Below are 22,243 nucleotides of genomic sequence, written 5' to 3'. Positions count from 1 at the left end.
CAACGTACAACACGAGGACTAGAGCTGACCAGAGTGTGTTGGGCTCTGGGTTTTTGCTGCACTGAGTGGAAAAGAGCATGTTGGGCTTAGAGTTTTGCCACATCGAGTAGGTTATGGCTGCTCCTGCACAGGTGCCAGGGAAGAGAATGGGAAATCATGTGAGATATGGATGTGTTAATGTGTTGAACTCGAATAACAATTTCTCTATAAAAATATGTACCTTATAACATCATAATATACACCTCAAATATACACAATATATTTTTAAAAAGGAAAAAGAAAAAAGTGGAAAATAGGAGGAAGGAAAAGTGAGGAAAAACTTGGCTGGCGTAACTCCCTAGGTTTTCATTGTATACACTGAAAACACGGACTTTTCAAACAGGATGTTAGTTTCTGTGGCCACACAGGCATATTCGGAAGCACGACAGGAAGACCCTGCCCTGTAGTCTAACGGAAAGGCCCCTTACTTTATGGCTGGATTCTCCGTCCAAGCTGGCGGTGGTGACGTGGCACGTCCCATCTCCCCGGTTGCTGGAAAGGAAGATCAAGTCACAGGGAAAGGTCTCATCCTCCTTGACCATGACAATGTCCCCAACCTACAGGACAAAGCAGAAAGGACGGTCAATGGAAAGCCCCTCCGTGAAAGCTCGCCCATCGTGTGGGCCTGCTTCCCTCAAGCTGCTCATCTAGTCACAGGTAGATACGGGGATGTGGATGTGGTTCCAGGAAAAGACTCTTGCCAGACATTCTGCTGGGACCAAGGAAAGACCAGGTCAGGTTTCAATGTTCTAACTGCAGATCAAAGTAGTGGCAAAGTACAGCACGATCAAATATTCCGCAGCAAAAACACAGACAAACACCTGTAACAAGGTTATCTTTGATTCAGACCAACGAAGACGAGTTGGAGTGTTCTATGAGCGTGGCCAAGTGGGAAGTACTCCTGTGAGAAGCTTTGATCTAAATCTAGGCGTTTTATGAACCAGGTACTCGAGTTCTGAGAGTTTCCCGATCAACAGAACCAAGGCGCTGCCCAGATCATCAAAGCATGAGGACAAATAAAGCAAAAGTGGCAACAACGTTTCAAAAACTAAAGTAAAAAATCAATTACAGAAAGTTCATCATGTGGGTTTTTAATGAAAGGTGATGGTCTAGTTTGTATCTGTATCCATTTTACTTCATCAGGGAGGAAGGCATCTCAGTGGTTTGGGCTGTGTGTCTGGAGGGTCTGGAAGGCATCACAGTGGCCTGGGCTGTGTGTCTGGAGGGTCTGGAAGGCATCACAGTGGCCTGGGCTGTGTGTCTAAAGGGTCTGGAAGGCATCACAGTGGCCTGGGCTGTGTCTGGAGGGTGAGGAAGGCATCGCAGATCTCGGCTGTGTGTCTGAAGGGTGAACGATCATCAGAACCCTCGAGTGAGTGGCGGCAGGGCTCCAGCCAGTCTCGCTGCCACTCGGGAGGCATGCCAGGATCGAGGCATCACCATGCTTCTGTCTACACTGCAAACAGAGTTCTCTGTACCACTGCGTGATGGTCACAGCACACTGCGAATTTGTGAGACTTTAAAAGCAGAGGTTACTCTTCCCAAATGGACCTATGGGTTTAGTAAAATCCCTATGGAAATCCCAGCAAGGATGTTTATAGGCATAAATGAACTAATTATAAAATTTACATGGGAAGGCACAGGCTCTAGATTAGCTAAAACAACCTTGAAAAAGAAGACTGAGGAGGAATGAATATGTATCCCTGATACGGGGCTTCTGAGATAGCTACAGTGACCAACGGTGTGGGATTGGTGGGGCATGGGGATGGAGACCAATGGGACAGACCAGGGAACCAGAAACAGACCCACGCAAATGTGTTTAACTGATCATGACAGAAGGCAAGGGCCACTCCGTGGAGGACCACGGAGGGACAACTGGCCAACCCCTGCTGTAGGGGTGATCGGACAGCCACAGGCTAAATAAGGACAGAAACAAACCTGACTGAAACCTCACACCTTATACAAAAATCATCTCAAAATGGATCATGAACTAAAATGTAAAACATGAAACTGTAACACTTAGAAAGAAAGATGGGAGAAAGTCTTTGGGTCTCAGGACCAGGCAAAGAATGCTTCATTCAGGACACTGAACGTAAAGTCTGCAACAGAAAAAAAAAAAAAAAACTCGGCTGGGCGCAGTGGCTCACTCCTGTAATCCCAGCACTTTGGGAGGCCGAGGCAGGCAGATCACTTGAGGCCAGGAGTTCGAGTCCAGCCTGGGCAACATGGTGAAACACCATCTCTACTAACACTAAAAAATTAGGCAGGCGTGGTGGCGCACACCTGTAATCCTAGTTACTTGGGAGGCTGAGGCAGGAGAATAGCTTGAACCTGGGAGGTGGAAGTGGCAGTGGGCTGAGATTACGCCATTGCACTCCAGCCTGGGCAACAAGAGCAAGACTCTGTCTCAAAAGAAATAATAATTTTAAAAAAAGAAAAAAAATCAAGAAATTGGACTTGAACAAAATTAAAAACGTTGGCTTTGTGAAATATCCTGCTGAGTATTCAAAATCATATACCTGACAAAGTACTACTATCTAGACTATATGACCTCTCAACATTTAACAGTAAAAAGCTCAAAGAATCCAGCTAGAAAAATGGATAAAAGACATGAAGAGTTACTTATTTTTGTTTTATTTTTTTTTTTTTTTTGAGACGGAGTCTCGCTCTGTCACCCAGGCTGGAGTGCAGTGGCTGGATCTCGGCTCACTGCAAGCTCCGCCTCCTGGGTTCACGCCATTCTCCTGCCTCAGCCTCCTGAGTAGCTGGAACTACAGGTGCCCGCCACCTCACCCGGCTAATTTTTTGTATTTTTAGTAGAGACGGGGTTTCACCGTGTTAGCCAGGATGTTCTCGCTCTCCTGACCTTGTGATCCGCCTGCCTCAGCCTCCCAAAGTGCTGGGATTACAGGCGTGAGCCACCGCGCCCAGCCAGGACAATGAAGGGTTGTTTTTACTGACGAGGATACACAGATGTCAAACAATTGTGAAAAGATGTCCCACAGAGCCATCGGGGACACACTCAAGCTGCACTGAGACATCAGGAACAGCAGTAACACCCAGGGCTGGTGAAGATGCTGGCAATGTTGTGGGTGGGAATGAAATGGGACAGCCATGCTGGAAAACAGTTTGGCAGTTCCTTTCAAAACCAAAAGTGGATATGTTAGATGACCCAGCAACTGAACTCTTGAGCTTTTATGTCAAAGAAATGAAAACTGAATTCACAAGAAAACCTGCACACAAATATTCATAGCAGCTTTCTTGATAACAGCCCTAAACTAGAAAGGTCGAAAAGCCCTTCAGCTTGTGAATATGGTGAAACTGCAGTATGCCACATCACGGAATGCTCCTTAGCAATACAAGGGGAGGAACAGCTGGTGCACAGACTTTGTGAATCCCGAGGGAATTAGACTGCCTGAAAACAGACATCCCCAAAAGGTAACAGGCTGCAGGATTCTCTTTATATCACATCCTTGAAATGACTAAATCTTCGAGCTGGGCAACACATCAGGGCAAAGGGAACACAGGATGCCTCCGTTTTCTTTCTTTTCTTTTTTTTTTTTTTTTTGAGACAGAGTCTCGCTCTGCCGCCCAGGCTGGAGTGCAGTGGCCGGATCTCAGCTCACTGCAAGCTCCGCCTCCCGGGTTCACGCCATTCTCCTGCCTCAGCCTCCCGAGTAGCTGGGACTACAGGCGCCCGCCACCTCGCCCGGCTAGTTTTTTGTATTTTTTTTTTTTTTTTTTTTTTTGAGACGGAGTCTCGCTCTGTCACCCAGGCTGGAGTGTAGGGGCCGGATCTCAGCTCACTGCAAGCTCCGCCTCCCGGGTTCACGCCATTCTCTCACCTCAGCCTCCCAAGTAGCTGGGACTACAGGTGCCCGCCACATCGCCCGGCTAATTTTTTGTATTTTTAGTAGAGACGGGGTTTCACCATGTTAGCCAGGATGGTCTCGATCTCCTGACCTCGTGGTCCACCCGCCTCGGCCTCCCAAAGTGCTGGGATTACAGGCTTGAGCCACCGCGCCCGCCCTGTTTTATTTCTTACGACCACATGTGACTCTGTAATTACCTTGAAATAAAAAGTTTAATTAAAAAAGAAAAACTAATTAAAGGAATGCTTTTCTAGGACGCTCTAGTACCCTCAAAGGCCTGAGCCATTACGACCGATGGAAGCCGGATGTCTGCCGTTGCAGGAAAAGCCTGATCTTTTCTTTCTTGTCCTGAGTAGCCTGTTTAGCATCCTCTCAGTTACAACACACAGGATACAGAGAAGGCATTTCCCACAGGAGACCAATAGATTAAAAATTCAGTTTTCTGCGGGCAGACACTGTTTAGGTCTATTTTTTAAGAAAGATTTTTAGCTACAAGTAGGAAAGACTTTGCAAGGGAAATATAATCGTTAAAGGAAATGGCGTTGAAGGCCTGGAACCGGACGCCTGCTGACACAGGCATGGAGTTTGTGGCTGTTCCCCAGGCCGGGGCCATCTGCTCTCTGAACCCCTGACCCCTAGGGAAACCTCACTCACCTGAACTCACTGATGGAAAAAGCTGTCTCAGAAGCATTTAAACACCGGGATAGCACCTTTATAAGTGAAAATGTTTAAACGCTTACAAGTACATTTGGTGATGTGTGTGATACACAGAACAGCGAGAGCAAGGTGAGGCGGGGGGGCTAGTGGTTGATGCCAGCTCCTCTGAAGGGCCTCTGAACGCCTCCGGGGTCCCATCCCACTGGACAGGGAGTGGCTGCGGCCTTGTCCGGAGAGGCTCACTGATCCCAGGCTGGCCGGGCTGCTTGGAGGACCTCCTCCCTCCAGGTTTCTGGAATGCGCCTGGCTCTCCACATGCACGGGACCCAGTGGGGTGCTCCCTGCCTCCCTCACCAAACCTCCTAAGGCTCGACAGGGAAAACAGCCAGAGGAAACAGTGGGGCTGCAGAAGGGAGGGAGGCATGGGAGTTGGCAAGAGCCAGGCAGGGTGCACGAGGACCAGCGGGGGCAGGAAGGGGCCGGCGTGGGCCTGGCACCTAGATCCACCTCAGATGGGGGACTGGAGCAGGCTGCTGACCGCTACCACGACACAAATGTGAAAAACCACACTTATGGTTTCTACCTATACAGGTGCTTCCAAATGACTAGTACAAGTTTGAAAATATCTCATTTAAATAATTTAAACACATATTTTAAAATATATTGAGATATGAGTTACATGAATAATTCATTTGAAACAGATTTAAAATGCAGCCTTCGAGAAGAACTGTAATATTCCCAACACAAAGAAACAATCAATGTTTGAGGTGGCGGACAGCCCGGTTACCCCAACTTCACCATTAAACATTGGTGTGCAGGCATCAAAGTATCACATGGACCCCAACTATTTACAACTAGTATATATCAACAAAAAATAAATGTTTTGGCTGGGTGCAGTGGCTCATGCCTGTAATTCCAGCACTTTGGGAGGCCAAGGCGGGAGGATCATGAGGTCACGAGATCGAGACCAGCCTGGCCAACATTTTGTTAAGACCCTGTCTCTACTAAAAATGCAAAAATTAGCCGGGCGTGGTGGCAGGCGCCTGTCATCCCAGCTACTGGGGAGGCTGAGACAGAAGAATCGCTTGAACCCGGGAGTGGAGGTTGCAGTGAGCTGAGGTTGTGCCACTGTACTCCAGCCTGGGTGACAGAGCAAAACTGTCTCTAAAAAAATAAATAAATACATTTTTAAAAAATGCAATCTTCAATGAGGTATTCTGCTCCAATTTTCATAAATTTCCACCTAGTTGAGTTTATACTGATATATTATACTTTATTCTAAAACAAATTTTAGAAACAGTGTTTCCGACCTTTCCCTGCCTTGATTGGTTCGTGTGTTCCCACAATGATTTTAAATTCCACTAATCCTGGTGTGGGATGCTGGTGGAGGGAGTTTGTGTGTGGGGATGGGGGCAGTGATAATGGTTTTAAATTCCGCTAGTCCTGGTGTGGGATGCTGACGGAGGGGAGGCTGCGTGTGGGGATGAAATTCCACCAATCCTGGTGTGGGATGCTGACGGAGGGGAGGCTGTGGTGTGTGTGTGTGCGTGTGTGTGCGTGTGTGTGCATGTGTGTTGGGCAGAGGGGCAGTGGGTACACCCACTCAATTCTGCTGTGAACCTAAAACTGCTCTAAAAAGACATAAACAAATAAAAATTAAAGGTAAAAAAAAAAATGTAGTAGAGAGCTTGGGCCTATACCCAATAAAACACTTTTTTTTTGCCTTTTTTTTTTTTGTCTGTTTTGTCAAAGAAAATAAAAACTTTAAAAAAAATTATTTGTATTTTAAAAATGTTTGAGAGACAGGGTCTTTCTTGGTTGCCCAGGCTGGAGAGCAGTGGCTATTCACAGGCACGGGGAAGCCTGCTGAGTGGCCTCCGACTCCCAGGCTCAGCGATCCTCCCTCCTCAGCCTCCTGAGTAGCTGGGACTGGAGATGCAAGCCACCGCATCTGGGTAAAACTTATTTTTTAAACTGTTACTGGACTTCACCAGGGTAAATGTGTCTGGTGTCACTTACTCGCAGCTTTCGACTTTGTTTCCGAACGAGCTTGCCGTGCTGAATGAAATGAACAGGACACTGGTTCATGGCATTGTCCGCTTTATGTCGAAGCCAGTCTTCATAACCCTAAAAAAAGGAAGCAAAGAAGGGAGAGAGGAAGTGGAGACAGAGGGAAGGAGGAGAAAGGGAGGGAGAGACAGAAGGCTTGCGTTTAATTATGTCTAAGCATAATCCAAGTCTGTGGGGGTGTATTTTTTCAAAATCAGGATGCATTACACACACTATTCTTTGTATCCTCAACAGAGCACTGGCATATTCCCATGGCAATGGGAGCTGCTTTAAATGTCTGCAGCTGTAGAACTGCAAAGACGTTGGATCTGCTCATCGAAGTCCGTGTAAGTATGATATAACTGTACTTTCTGTGCCTATTCATGACATGGCCTTAGGATAAACTCCTAAAAAAGAAGTGTCTGAATGAAATGATGAGCAAGCCTTCCAGTTTCTTCACATCCACACCAAAAAGCCCTCAAGACTCCAGTGGGGCCAGGTGCATTTCCACCCGCTGAGTGTCGATCTTCTGCTTGGAAAAGACCTCACTGGCCACTCTTCTCTTTCATTAAAAACTGACTGCTATGAGATCTGGCAGCCCAGACTCTCGGTGAACCGCCGGCTCACTCTGCGACACCTGCAGCAGCCTTAGGGTTCTCCGTGCGTTTCTGCGTCTGGGTAACCCACGTGGGAAACATCGCATCGTGACTCCTGTGCACGCACAAGCATCCTGCTGGAAAAGCAGCCTGAGCTAACCCCGACCCCGGCTGCGCTGCCAGACCTGCATGCCTTTGACAGGCGCAGACACCCGCACTCCAATTCCAACTACCAAGGCACACCCTCTGCTTGGACAGTCAGGTGGTATCTTGAAAGCAGCAACAATAGGAGATGCAGCATGCAGACAATTCCTGGGATGACGAACATGCCTTTGTGTTTGGTGTTGCCGGGCCCAGGTGCCTTAGATAAGGATGGGGAATGCCGTCCTCAGTAACAACCCCCAGCATGTGAGAGACTGCACACCAGGGGCCTAGAGGCGTCCACCGCATCTAATGAGCGCCAAGACTGGGAACACAGCTCTGCCACACACAACACACAACCAGGCAGGATGGCAGCAGGAAGCCTGTGCCACGGGCTCGCTGCACGTATGCTGAGACACACAACCATGCAGGATGGCGGCAGGAAGCCTATGCCATGGGCCCGCTGCACGTATGTTGAGAGAGCCTGTGGGGCAGGAGGCTCACTGGGGGCCTCCTCCCTATGGGCCACGTGGCGGCATCAGTGGCCCTGTGACTGGAATCTTTTCCAAAGGGAACATTAACAAGTAACCCAAAACCTCCAGCTTCTGGAGAATTAAGAAGCCTGGGACGCATGGATATCCAAACATGCGGAGCTTTCTCCAGCCGTGACCATTACTGTGACACTGTGGCATCTGATTGTTTTTCAGAGATTCCTCCCAAATCGCTGAAATTCTTTCTGGGGAAATTGAAGAACAGTCTTCCTGGAAGGTGGCAGTGGGTAGATGATCCCTGGGTTCATTAAACACACTTATTTAGCACCAACTGCATGCTCAGAAGGTGCCAGGCACCAGGGTCCCACAGACAAAGGACCTTGTCCCCAGCGCTGCTGCTCTCAGGATCGGTGGGGAAGAAACAGGAATAACTGCAAGTTCAATGCAGGTGACGACCCCCAGTACCCCCGAGAAGCCCAGTGCCCAGGCTGCGGAAAGACGCCAAAGAGGAGGTTGCCCAGGAATGCCCAGCGGTGAGGGAGCCCCCGGGGCTGGCACTGCCCACTGGCCAGCCTGGCTGGAACCGGAGGGACACGTGAAGGCCCATGCATGTGACCGGCTGATCGGAGGGGCCCTGCACACAGCAGGGGAGGCTGGGCGCCACAGGGAAAGGCTGCTCTAGCAGGACCTGGGCGATGGCAGTGGCAGAGCCAGGTGCAGTGAGATGCCTGTCAGTGCCCAGGTGAGACACCGGGGAGATGGTGTGAAAAGAGAGGTGGGAACCTAAGAGAAAATCAGGGAGGCCTCTGTGAGTGCAGGGGGCTTTCCAAGGCAAGCGAGGAGGGGCCGGGAGCATGGGGACCCCAGCACAAACGTCCCTGCTGGAGCAAGCGTGTGGGGAGGCCGTTTGGGAAAGTCGCGGCTGCGGACAGAGATGCTGTTCCCGAGGAAGAGGGACAAGGAGGTCAGTAGTGGGGGAAGGCCAAGGGGGCAGGGGCGGTCTGGCGCACACAGGTCCAGACCAGCAGTGGGGGAAGCGAGGCCGTCCCCAGAGTAAAGGCTGGGTAGCAAGACGCGCGGGAGAGGAAGAGACCCCTCCGGCCAGGGGCAGGGGTGCTGGTGATGGGGCCCAGACCTGCAGCTCTGTTCATTCACCACCTTGCCCTGACCCCTCTTAACACCCCCAACAACACCCGCCCACTGCCCTGGGATGGGAGGGGACACAGCCAGGGAAGGGACACAGCCAGGCTGATGAGAGGGGACACAGCCAGGGACGGGACACAGCCAGGGACGGGACACAGCCAGGGAGGGGACGCAGCCGGGCCGAGGACACCGCATGTTGTCTGGGGCCATGGTCTGCACAGTGTAGAGTAGCAGCCTCTGCATCCATGGGGGCTCGGGCTCCCCAGCTGCTGCCTCTCTGGCCCAGCTGCGTCTTCAGAGCCGCCCTCCCTACTCCACGCTCTCCTCTCCTCCAGGACGCTCCTGGAGTCCTCAGGAGTTTCCTGCTCAGTGGGGTCCCAGGAGGGATGGAATCTTTAACAAATGCAGAGTAGAGGACGCTGAAGAACAGTGCTGTGCCTGCCTCCTGGGGCCGGGGCCGGGGCCGGGCTGGGAAGGACATAGCTCCGGAGCCTCAGCCCCTTCTCTCTGCTCCCCTCGAGGGGCTCCAGGGTCTCCTTCACGTCTGCAGCCTCTGCTCCCACCACACAGATGTGTCACAGACAGCATGGGACGCCCTCACCTCATCTCCAAGATGGGTTCGTGGAAACTGCGACTTTAGGCCCGAGGACACAGAGCAGGTCCCCGAGTAACATCGTTTCCTTCAGCACCATTTCCTTGTGAAGTTGATGAGAAAACCTGTCCTCTTGCTTAAAGTCGAAGTTTGCAAGAGCCACCGACACGGAGTGAGGCCTTATCCCACGTAGGGGCTAAACTGCCTGAGTCACGGGCAGTGAGTCCTTGGGAAGCATGAGTTTCCCTCATGTTGTTTTCCAGGCAGCGCAGTTCGTCTTGGCTACTGTGCTGTGTCCTGCCCCGCCCCAGAGAGGAGCTGCCCATTTCCTTACGGGGGACCCTGGGCTGCCTGAGTCCTTTGCTAACCAATGACAGCCACCATGAACATCCTAGTCCACGTATCCTGGTAGGCACGGCCGGCTCTGGCCTAGTGAAGACACACAGGCCCCAGGTACTGACTACACAGCTGCATGTTTATCATCTGCACCGGCCCCTGTGTGTCCACATCTCTGCCTGTGTCAGATGTTGCCACCTGCTGTGCTTGGTGCCTCCACCACGCTCCTGCCGGGTGCCCGTGGTGCCTGCCTCGCCACGCCCTCTCCAGACTTGCACATCTGAAAGCCGATCTGGTGGGTGTGAAACACAAATGTGCTCAGCAGCATGATTCAGAGCAGCCAAAAAGCGGAAACACCCCAAATGTCCATCCAGAGGAAGTGACCCACACACTGGGGGTGCGCGGTGGACCGTGACTCATTCCTCAGATGGAACGAAGCACTGACGCCTGCTCAGATGCGGAGAAACCTTGAAAACATCGTGCTAAGTGAAAGAGCGAGTCACAAAACACCGCACATGAGCCGTGAGCATGAAATGTTTAGAACGGGCAACTCTACGGTGACAGAAACATGAGTCTCTGCCAGGGACGGAGAGGAGAAAATGGGGAGTGACTGAACATGTGTACGGGAAATCTGGGGGTGATAAAATGGATACATGGAGAGTAAAACTGAGATGTATTCTTCTCCATGTTAGTCACTGGCTTTATTTACCAGGGCTATGAAGGAAAAACAAACAACAAACAAACAAGAAACACCACCCCATTTGCCGGAGTCCATGAACAGCATGTTCTGAGGTGGTCAAGACAGTCAAGGATGCGGAAAGGTTAGGTGACTCATCTGAATCAGATCACCCCTGGGTGATCTGGGATGTGAAAACCATAGATTTCTTCTCAAATTCACATGGCGACAGAATAGCAACGAAATGACATAATATCTCTTATTTTGCTTCAAGTATCAACACAGTTATAAAAATGAATTTCTAGAACTTGGCTGAATTTTCCATGAACTAGCTGAAACAAACCAATCACCTCGCTTCAAATGAAAGGCAATTCACATGGCCAAGACGGCGACTTGCTGCTTTTTCGTCTGTAAAATGCTTACCTGTTTGATAGCCGTGACAGTAATGACGAAGAAGAGTGGAAGTCCGCTTGTCACTGGACTTGTGGGTGTATCAATGATCAACTGCAGAAAGACAGAATTGTAAAATCATCTTCAAAAATGCAAATGACTGACTTTAGGCAGGTTAGTTTGCCCTGAGCCAGCACTTCCTATTCGCTCTGACTTATTTAAACCCTTTGCTGGCACCTGACTCTGCCCACCACGGGAGACAGCAAGTCAATCATCCTATTTCACTGACTGTTAAAATGAGGGCACCTTTTTAAAATTAAGGAACATGCTCAAGGAAACCACAGGGAGTGGCAGACACAGTCTGAAGTCGGGGCACACCTTGTGTTCATTCATTCTTAGGCTTCAGTGTCACATTTTAATTACATGATTTGAATAATGTTGGAAAAATTTTAAAAGTCCTTCAATAGTATTTTGTATGATGTAGAAAAATTAGAGGGCTGTTCTTAAAACACACTTGGCACATTGCTCCCTAACTCATACCCCGAGACATTTTTTCCCTCTTTTTTTCTTTAAACTCTCTTTTCATGTGTACTATCTTTGGAGTTTCTTTTCTTTTTTTTTTTTTTGAGACAGAGTCTCACTCTGTCTCCAGGCTGGAATGTAGAGGCACGATCTCAGCTCACTGCAACCTCCCACTCCTAGGTCCAAGCGATTCTCCTGCCTCAGTCTCCCGAAGAGCTGTGACTACAGGCGCACGCCACCACGCCCAGCTAATTTTTGTATTTTTAGTAGAGATGGGGTTTCGCCATGTTGGTCAGGATGGTCCCTATCTCTTGACCTCGTGATCCTCCCTGAGTGCTGGGATTACAGGCGTGAGCCACTGCGCCTGGCCTGGATTTTCTTTAGAACATCCACACACATTTATGAAGAGTAAAGTAAGTGAAACAATGCATAGCTTGGCTGTGAACTTGTCCAAAAGGTAACAAAGCTCTGACTTCCCCTCTGGTACTAGAAGGAAGGGGGCAGGAAAGGCAGTCACCAGCTTAAACCCAAAGTGGCGTTGTGTGTGCTAATTTAGCTTGTGTGGATCTCACAGAACCAACACGTTTTGTCCTTCCTTATGAAAATAAATAAATGAATGGTAGGTGAGGAGCACCACGCCCTTGCGCTTTCATTAGCCGTGTGGCAGTTACCTGAGAACAAAATGTCACTTATTTAGATTTATATTTGATGAGATGGAAAACAATGACCAGCCTTACCTGCACCAGAAATATGATAAGGAAATAAAAGTTGGCTACTCTTCTGAATTGTTCAAATAAATTCTTGGGTATAAAGTTCCAAAATGTGTACTGCATAAAAGAAAAACAAACATCCATCATTTAGATCAGATTTTACTCTCATAGTGTTACTCTAGGCATAGTAAGTAGCACTGGATTTTACAGCACAAAATGTTTAGCTTTAGATATAAAACTCGTAATTCATAATTTAGAGTGTTTGTTGACAGCTAAGACGGCTGAAATCAAGTGTGTACTCTGAAACACGTATGTAAATTACCTAACTCCAAAGAATTCAAGATAAAACGCAAGGTAGCTCAACAACAGTTTGATTATTGAGATGTCTTTTATAAAACGTAAACCTGTGATCATTAACTGAACACATTAGCATTTTACTTCAGTAATTTCTGCATGATCTCTCCTCTGAGTGACAGCATGACAGGCGATGACAGCATGACAGGCGATGACAGCGAGCTGTATGGAAGTCTTCACCCAGCTCCAGGCAGCTTCTGAGGCAGGGGTATTTCTTGTCCACAGCCCAGGCACAAGGGCTTTGAGGCCTCAGGGGGAAGGAGAGGAAAAGGAAGCAAAGGAGGGCAGGGAGGGGATGTCGGGGGAGTGAAGTGAAGGAGGGAAGGAGGGGAACGAGGGAAGGAGGGGAAGAAAGGAGGAAAAGGAGGGTAAGGAGGGTAAGGAGGGCAGGGAGGGAAGGGAGGGGAAGGAGGGAAGGAGGGGAAAGAGGAGAAGGAAGGAGGAAAAGGAAGGAGGAAAAGGAGGGGAAGAAAGGAGGAAAAGGAGGAAAAGGAGGGGAAGGAGAGAAGGAGGGGAAGGAAGAAGGAAAAGGAAGGGAAGGAGGGCAAGGAGGGGAAGGAGGGCAGGGAGGGGAAGGAGGGCAGGGAGGGGAAGGAGGGCAGGGAGGGGAAGGAGGGCAGGGAGGGGAAGGAGGGCAGGGAGGGGAGGGAGGAAAGGAGGGGAATGAGGGAAGGAGGGTAGGGAGGGGAAGGAGGGGAAGAAAGGAGGAAAGGGAGGGGACAGAAGGAGGAAAAGGAGGGGAAGGAAGGAGGAAAAGGAGGGGAAGGAAGGAGGAAAAGGAGGGGACGGAAGGAGGAAAAGGAGGGGAAGGAAGGAGGAAAAGGAGGGGACGGAAGGAGGAAAAGGAGGGAAGGAGGAAAAGGAGGGGACGGAAGGAGGAAAAGGAAGGAAGGAGGAAAAGGAGGGGACGGAAGGAGGAAAGGAGGGAAGGAGGGAAGGAGGGAAGGAGGGGAGTGCCCAGTCACCACAGCCTCTCCTCTCCACACTTCTCATTTTGCCTCTGTAGCAGTTTCACTCAACTTCTGTGTTGAAAACAATGTCCCAGATGTCACAAACCTTCACTGAGTTTGGAAATAGTTTCTAAAATTTCATCTGACATGTTTTTAGGCCATAATGAAGACAGTCTACCGAAACCTGAAGGAACTCTCCCAGCCTGCGCTGCAGCCTCTGCCGTCTGTGTCTCTGCAACGGTGCTTACTTCAAAACCCCATTCCCAGGTGGGTTCTGGCTCCGGGAAGCCAGAAGTAGTTGTCAAATTCTCACACCAAGAACTTCTTGAATTCTAAGCTCATGAACATAAGTTATTTGCAATTCAATGTAACAACTAAAGCCTGGTATGGTCCTAAACTAATCAACATATTCTGAATTTGCTATTTACAAATATTTCAGAGGAAATCCACGTGTGTCTTTTAAAACTTCTCTGCCTCAAGTTTCCAGTGGCTTAGAGAGTATATAAGGAATTTTCATTTTCTACTCTAACTCACATTTACAAAGTGATTTTATCTTTCATAACAAAGTTCCTTAATGAGGGTAAAAACCGAGTAGTGGTTCCCCCAAGTTCATGACAACTATGGCCGTATTTTCAGTTCCCTTCTCAGGAAAAGGGCAAGGGGTGCTCCAGGAGTGTCTCTAGAGTTTTAAAAAAGAAACTAAGTTTCCAGGTCCTCCCTAGCTCATCCCACCCTACCCATCCAAACACGTTTGTTTTCCATGTGTTGTTTGATACCAGGTTTTTATCAGATACGTGTTTTGCAAATCTGTTCTCCTAGTCAGTGGCTCATATTTTAATTTTCTTAACTGTATTTTGCAAAGCATAAGTTTTTAATCTTCATGAAGTCCAACTTACCAATTTTCCTTTCATGAAGAGTGTTTCTGGTGTTACATCCAAAAATTTGTTGCCAAACCCAAGGTCACCTAGACTTTCTCCTACATTTCTATGAGTTTCATTGTTATACATTTTACATTTAGGTCTATGACTCATTTTGAGTTAATTTTCTTGAACTGTGCATGATCACTGTCTATAGTCACAGTTGCTGGTTGTTTTTTGTTTGGTGTTTTTTTTTTTTTTTTTGCATGTCGTTTTTCTAGAACTATCTGTTGAAAAGAAATAGTGCTTCTCTGTCTGCCCTGAATTGCCTTTGCTCCTTTGTCAAAGATGGGTTGACCATCTGGGTGGATGGGTTGACTATCTGAGTGGATGGGTTGACTCTCTGGGTGGATTTACTAGGTAGGTCAACTCCCAGGCGCTCTACGATGTTTCATTGATCTATTTGTCTATTCTTACAGCAACACCACACTGTCTGGATTACTACAGTTTTACAGTAAGTCCTAAAGTTGGCTAGTGTCAGTTCTCTAACTTGGTTCTTCAATACTGCGAGGCTATTCTGGGTCTTTTGCCTTTCCACATAAATGTAGAATCAGTTTGTTGGTAGCTACAAAGTAACTTGCTGGGAATTTGATTAGGATTGTATTGAATCTACAGGTCAAAGTGGGAAGAACTGACATCTAAAAAACACGGAGTTTTCCCATCCGTGAAGATGGAACATCTCTCCATTGACTTCAATCTTCTTTAATTTCACTACAGTTTTGTCGTTTTCCTTACCTAGACCTTGTACGTATCCTGTTAGATTTACACCTATGTAATTTGGCAGGTGGGGGGATAAATGTAAATAGTGTTGAGTTTTAAATTTCAAATTCCAACTGTTCATTGCTGGCATATAGGAAAGTGATTAATTTTTGAATCCTGCAACCATGCTATAATCGCCTCTAACATCCAGAAGTTTTCTTGTTATTGTTGGTTCTCTGGGATTTTCTGCATGGGCAATCATATCACTTGTGAACAAAGATAGTCTTATTCCTTCCTTCCCAATCTGTATGCCTTTTATTCCCATTTCTACTCTTACTGTATTAGCTAGGATTTCCAGTACAATGCTGAATAGGAACAGTGATGAGGGATTCCTTGCCTTTTTTCCAGTCTTAGGGTGACATCATCTAGTTTTTCACCATTAAGTATGATGTTAGCTACAGGACTTTTTGTAGATGCTCTTTACAAAGCTGAGGAAATTCCCCTCTATTCTTAGTTTGCTGCAATACGTGAGTGGGTACTGAACTTTGTCAAATTCTTTTACTGCACCTATTGAAAAAATCATGTAAGTTTTCTTTTTTTAGCCTGTAAATATTATGGGTTATATTAGTCGATTTTCAAATGTTGGATTAGCCTTGCATACCTAGGATAAACCCACTTGGTCATGATGAGGAAAGAGAAAGACCCTCTCATAGTGTTTCATATTGTTTTATACTCAGTATGTGTTTTAAGAAAAAAACAAGTATTATTGTACTGTTCTGGAGGTCAGAAGTTTGCAATGTGTTTCATTGGGTTAAAACTGAAGTATCAGCCGGGCTGGTTCTTTCCTGGAGGCTCCAGGGAGAAACTTTTCTTGCCTTTTCCTGGTTCCTGCAGAGGCTGCCTGCATCCGTTGGTCCCCTTCAACTTCTGAAGCCAGCTGTGGCTTGGACGGTCTCTGTTCTGCCTCCCTCTTCCACTTACGAGCGCCTCGGTGGTTACTTTTGGCCTGCATGAGTAGTTCTATAATCACTTCCCTATTTTAGTGTCAGCTGTTTGGCAATCGGGATTCCCTGGCCACGGACACTGACACAGGCAGAAGTTCTGGGGATCAGGATGTGGACCTCTGTGGGAGGCCATCCTTCTGCCTGCCACACTAGGTTTTCTTCATGTGAAGGCAACAAATCGAGAACCAAAAGGCAAGAGCTCTGGACGGAAAAGTAGCCATACAAACTGAGACGGAGTAGAGAACACATGGCTGGCTCTTCACTCCTTTTGCTTCTCATTCAGAAAAAAAGCAAACAAAAACTCCAGATTGCCAATAAAAGTATAGGGACTTTCTTCCTTTACAAATTGAGAATTTGGTAACCCCACCTCAAGATAATTTAGTTACTCTATGAAATTCTGGAAATATTTACTCTTTAGCATACTACGAATCACACAGACTTCAGAGTCAGAGTCAGTCCCCACCTTCGATCCTGGCCCTGCCATTTAAAAACCATGTAAAATTCAGCAAATTAGTTAATGATTCTGAGCTCTAGTTTTCTTGTCTATACAACTTGGCAAACATTATACATGTGATCGGTCTTTTTAAATATTTGAGAAAGATATATTTTCTCTCAAATGGGCCATAATGAAAAAGTCAGTTACTGTCCATTAACTTTTAAAGGGACACATTAAAGAAATAGCTTAGCCCACTCATGTGAGGCCAGTCTTACTTTCCAGCACCCAAGTCAACAAACTTACTATAATTAAACATTTCCACAAATTTCTATAATACATCACTCAGTAACAAAGTCACATTAATGAAAAAAGAGTCTACTTAAAATTCCACCTTTCATTTACTGAAGTACTTTCAGGTGAAAAGTTCACGCTGTCCAGGATCCCTTCCAAAGGACCCTTGGAACTCCAGTGACGGTGCAGGTGCGACAGGCTGGCCACAGGCCGGGAACCGTGGCAGTGGAGATGAGCCACAGAGATTCACAATGCTCCTCTCTACGATTTTGAAAGTTCCCGTGTTATACGAGGAAGTTTTGGTCATATTTATGAGATAAAATATGATCTGCAATCCTTCCAAACATGCAGATCAACTTCCATCAAGCCTGGAAGGCTGTGCAAACTCATGGTCTTGCCATCATTTTTTTTTTTGTTTTTGAGATGAAGTCTCACTCTGTCACCCAGGCTGGAGTGCAGTGGGGCCATCTCGGCTCACTGCAACCTCCACCTCCCAGGTTCAAGGGATTCCTGTGCCTCAGCCTCCCGAGTAGCTGCCATTACAGGTGTCCCCCATGACGCCCGGCTAATTTTTGTATTTTTAGTAGAGACAGGATTTCACCATGTTGCCCAGGCTGATCTTGAACTCCTGACTTGAGGTGATCCACCTGCCTCAGCCTCCCAAAGTGCTGGGATTACAGGCGTGAGCCACCGTGCCTGACCTGGACTTGCCATATTTGAATGTTACTGTACAGCTTTGGAATTTGAAACCACCTGCACAATTGTTTTATTCTTTTCTTTTCTTGAGACAGGGTCTTACTCTGACTGTCACCCAGGCTGGAGAGTGTTGGCACAATCTCAGCTCACTGCAACCTCTGCCTCCCAGGTTCAAGTGATTCTCCTGCCTCAACCTCCCGAGTAGCTGGGACTACTGGTGCCCACCACCATGCCCAGCTAATTTTTGTATTTTTTGGTAGAGACAGGGTTTCACCATGTTGGCCAGGCTGGTCTAGAACTCCTAACCTTGTGATCAACCCGCCTCAGCCTCAGCCTCCCAAAGTCCTGGGATTACAGGTGTGAGCCACTGCTTTATTCTTGTGTGGCACTGAGGGCTGCAGCCGAGCCCCATGACACTGTGTAATCTCTGCATTTCACAGAGTAAGTTATTACTGCTGACCATTACTATTGTCAAAAGGAGGGTTATTAATTCCTGGTGACGTCTAACAAGAAAAGTGAAATCCCAATGAACTCATTTAAATGGTCATAACTACACTGATAGAGCAGTACCATCTGGATAAAATAAACTAAACTGAGCATTTTATTCCACACATTAGAGTGAGAAAGCTGACAAGGGTGGTCAGTTATCCTTTGCTCATTGTTGTTGAATTGTAAAAATATAAATATTTGCCTGGGAACACAATGTAATGTAACGCTGGGCCCTTCAACTGTGATACAATCAGTAGATGTCCTCAATCCTCGGAACTCCTGGCATGAAAAAGCCACAGTATGGAACCAAGTGGTTTTCCTTCTACAGGAAATCTGGGAAAACTGAGTGGCCCTCGGCACCCCTCTTCACCTCCAAAGATGCCACGCATTTTGCTGAATGACACGGGACAGTCACTCTTTTCATTTCTCACTTGTACGACAGACACCACAGCCAGAGTCCACAGCTGCCCCGGCTCTGCTTTTGGCCCTGAGCCGGAACGTCTCACTCGTGTCTGAGCCTCACGCTTCTGCCCGCCTCCTGTCCCTTGGGAAGTCAGTCTCTGGTTCTGTGTTACTCGCCAGCAGTGTTGTATGCAAACAGGGAAGAGCATGGCCTCACCTGGCCTGCCTCTGGCCACGAGACAAATCCGGGCACTGTCCTCTGCCAGCAGCCCGGGCGTCCGCAGGAGCCCCTGAAAGCTGTCTGAAGCCTCAGCTAGTGTTTACCTGAACACGGCTCCAGCACCGCAGGGCCCACCTGACAGTCCTGAAAACGACGGGGACACCGAACACCCATCTGCTTGGGACAACAAGCCACTCGCATGGAAATGAGGTCACTCTTTCATTTGGGAGGCAGGGATGCAAAACACAGAAAATTATGCCAGGACGGTGGATTACTGATGCTGGAAATTCGTGAGCACCCAGAGGGGCTGTTAAGAAAAGTGCCCCTGGACAGGCGCGGTGGCTCACGCCTGTAAACCCAGCACTTCGGGAGGCCAAGGCGAGCAAATCACCTGAGGTCAGGAGTTCAAGACCAGACTGGCCAACAATGGCAAAACCCCATCTCTGCTAAAAATATAAAAATCAGCTGGGTGTGGTGATGGGCGCCTCTAGTTCCAGCTACTTGGGAGGCTAAGGCAGGAGAATCACTTGAACCAGGAGGTAGAGGTTGCAGTGAGCCAGGATCGTGGCACTGTACTCCAGCCTGGGTGCAGAGAGAGACTCTGTCTCAAAACAAAAACAAAAACAAAACAAAAACAAAACAAAACAAAACAAAAGGGTCCCCGGCTCTGCGGAAGGAAGTCCTAGCCCAGTGCCAGACTCCAGGGGTTACAGACTAGTCTCTCCTCTTCTGCGGCCTCAGACACACGACTGAGCTCTAAGCCTCAGCCTCTTCATGAATATGTCGGGAATCATCAGTATTGGGGGTTCACAGGGGTGTTTAGAAGTTACATGATATAATAAAACACGGAAATCATTTATGCAAATATAAGTCACGAAAACACTGGCTATCCCTACGAACTGCAGAGGGAATTTTTCCTCCCCAATTACCAGAAGGGGATTCAGTTTTCTTGACGGCACGGAGGGACAGCACAGGCTAAGCCAAGATTTAATCCTGTAGCCTCCTGTGGGCAAAGCAGGGAACCACGTGAATTCTGTGCCCTGAAGGACAAATCCGGAAGGGGAGGCATGCAGGGATCCATCACTTGCTGGAGTTCAGGATTCCCCACGTGGGGGAGTGCAAGCAGGCCTGGGGGAGCTCTGCACAGCACCAGAAGCAGGGAATGGGGCGTGCTGGGCTGTCATTTCGGGTTTCTGACACTGCCCAAGTCTCTCCCCAAGAAGGAAACGGAATTCTATCAATCACCGATCACCAGTAACTGCAGTTCCGTCAAACAGATGAGAAGTTAAAAATAACCCGACGGCATTTTCATCTCGTTACAACTTCTTCCATGACAAAGGCTTTCATCCTTTGATTTCATAAAAGCAAACTTGCTGAGAACAAGCTTCTGTGGTACTCAAAAAGTCTTAACTACTAGCATTTCTTTCTTCTAGGTAGAAATCATTTCCTCCCCGAGCCCAGGAAAACACAGATACACTGTCACAACTGTATTCTCCAAAATCAGCCATAAACGTATGTTTTACAAATTAGACAGCATTTTTTCACACATCCTGAGCTGTTAAATTAAAACAATTATGAGTCCTCAAATCCAGGCTCCAGAATTCCACTTTGGTTTATCTGGATCAAGGTTACTGTCAGGCCCGCTACCTGCCTAGATTCCAGACTCCAGCCTTTCTGAGGGCCTTTCCTTCCTGAGTTCTATTAGCAAAAGAGGTTATGCCAGACGTAATTTTCCCCTGAAATTACACAACCTCATCCACTTGAAACTAAGACTAAGCCGTTAATCCCACCTCTGTGAAGAGCGAAGATCTCAATGCATGGGTGGATTTGAGAGCACAGCCCCCTTCTGTCCTCGGAGGCTGAGATGAAAGGCGCCCAAGTGCTCTCCTGGCCCCGCCGCGCCCTCCACCTACGCTCAGATGGCGCTCCTGAGAGCCTGTTGACCCCGGTCTGTGTGTTCCTGCATGAGGGCTTCCTGGTAGGAAGGAGCCTACGGCTTCTAAAAGGCCCTGAAAACCAGCAATAAGCCCACAAAACCCATCCTGACAACCCAGCCACCGCACGGCTTCCCAGATCAGAAACCGAAGAGGCCTCAAGGGGCTCCAGTTCCACAGCGAGCAGCAGAGCGGGGGAAGGGCCCAGCCGAGGGGGAGAGAGGGTAGCACAGAGCCTGGGAGCAGGGCCGGGCGGCGTGAAGCCATCAAGGCCACTGCCTGCAGGGATGTTCGAAACAGACAGTAGGGAAATGACAAAACTTGAATGATACAGCAAAGGGGTCAGGAGTGAGAGGCAGAAATCGCCATGCTCTGTCATCTCCTCCAAAACCGCCATGGGCAATCACAGGAAGCAGTTTCCCCGCCAGTGCCTGCCAGGGGGACCAGGACCCTCCTCCAATGCCTGGATCAAGCTCTGCTGCTGCTGCTGGATTCTTCCCTGCGGCCCCACACAGCACCCTCATCTGCAGGTAGTACTAGGCATGTGGGGCTGTCGGGCGAGCTCTGCCCCAGGAATGGAGAAGCCAGCTCCCAGGAGGTGGGCTGGGTGATGCCTTCACAGCCCCCATCCGGCTCAGATGAGTTCGCTGTGCAGGGGGGGCCACGGTTCCACACGCCCATCACCCATATCCTGGAATCCCGTCCTACAAGTCCACAGTGGCACCACATGTGGACACCTGGGTGCTCCCTGCCTCTCTGTACCTCTGGGCCGCGCAGGCTGAGTTATAAGAAGTATGTCTGGGATTCGTTTTGGGCTGGAGGGTGGGTGAAGTACATACTAGCTTGGAAACTACCTTCAGTGGGCTCCACCTGAGACTGTGTCGACTTTAAAACTTTATATATATCACCACTGCAGAGACAATATTTTGGATGTGATTTCTCATCAGTACATTTCTCCTTCCAAGAATCATGCCTGGGAAACCACCCACAGCACTTATCTGGTTGGGACTTTGTTTTTCAGCATTTGTATGTCCTGTTTCTAGAGGTTAAAGCTATTAAAATTTTTTTGTAATCCTATAGTTACAAATTAAATAATCCCATAAAAATGCTTTAAAAAGGTGACCTTTTCTGTTGTAAAATATTCTTCAAAAATGTGCAACTCTTCAAGAGCACATAAATAATTAAGAACCACAGGGGTCTACATGCCAGGACACCTGGTGTGGATTAAGCAGATCTCCACAGGGGTCTACACATCAGGACACCCAGTGTGAATTAAGTAGGTCTACACAGAAGTCTACACATCATGACACCTGGTGTGAATTAAGTAGGTCTACACAGTGGTCTACATGTCAGGATGCCTGGTGTGATTTAAGTAGGTCTACACAGCGGTCTACACGTCAGGATGCCTGGTGTGAATTAAGTAGGTCTACCACAGGAGTCTATACATCAGGATGCCCAGTGTGAATTAAGTAGTTCCCCATAGCGGTTTACACGTCAGGACACCCAGTGTGAATTACGTAGGTCTCCACAGGGGTCTACACGTCAGGATGCCCAGGGTGAATTAAGTGCATTTGCATGTGAGGACACACGTGTGAATTGTGGGCCGCCACACGCGTCCCCGTGTGCAGCTCGGCCAT

The 22,243-nt window shown here is 48.2% G+C and overlaps 1 protein-coding gene across 10 annotated transcripts in view; it reads right to left on the bottom strand.

Moving 5' to 3' along the window:
• Window positions 1-22,243, bottom strand: part of ATP11A (ATPase phospholipid transporting 11A) — a 185,047-nt gene that overhangs the window by 64,164 nt on the left and 98,640 nt on the right. For all 10 annotated transcript variants that reach the window (XM_010360082.2, XM_010360083.2, XM_010360084.2 and 7 more), the window contains exons 3-6: window positions 12,242-12,331; window positions 11,016-11,096; window positions 6,588-6,695; window positions 468-596 (exon numbers count right to left, since the gene is read on the bottom strand). In XM_010360082.2, the coding sequence (XP_010358384.1) occupies window positions 468-596; window positions 6,588-6,695; window positions 11,016-11,096; window positions 12,242-12,331 (408 nt within the window). The remainder of the gene's footprint in view (window positions 1-467; window positions 597-6,587; window positions 6,696-11,015; window positions 11,097-12,241; window positions 12,332-22,243) is intronic.

This window comes from Rhinopithecus roxellana, chromosome 18 (genome assembly GCF_007565055.1).
Source record: "Rhinopithecus roxellana isolate Shanxi Qingling chromosome 18, ASM756505v1, whole genome shotgun sequence".
NCBI classification, from domain to species: Eukaryota; Metazoa; Chordata; class Mammalia; order Primates; family Cercopithecidae; genus Rhinopithecus; species Rhinopithecus roxellana.
Note: the sequence above shows the minus strand (reverse complement) of the source record. Positions and strands in the feature narration are given on the sequence as shown.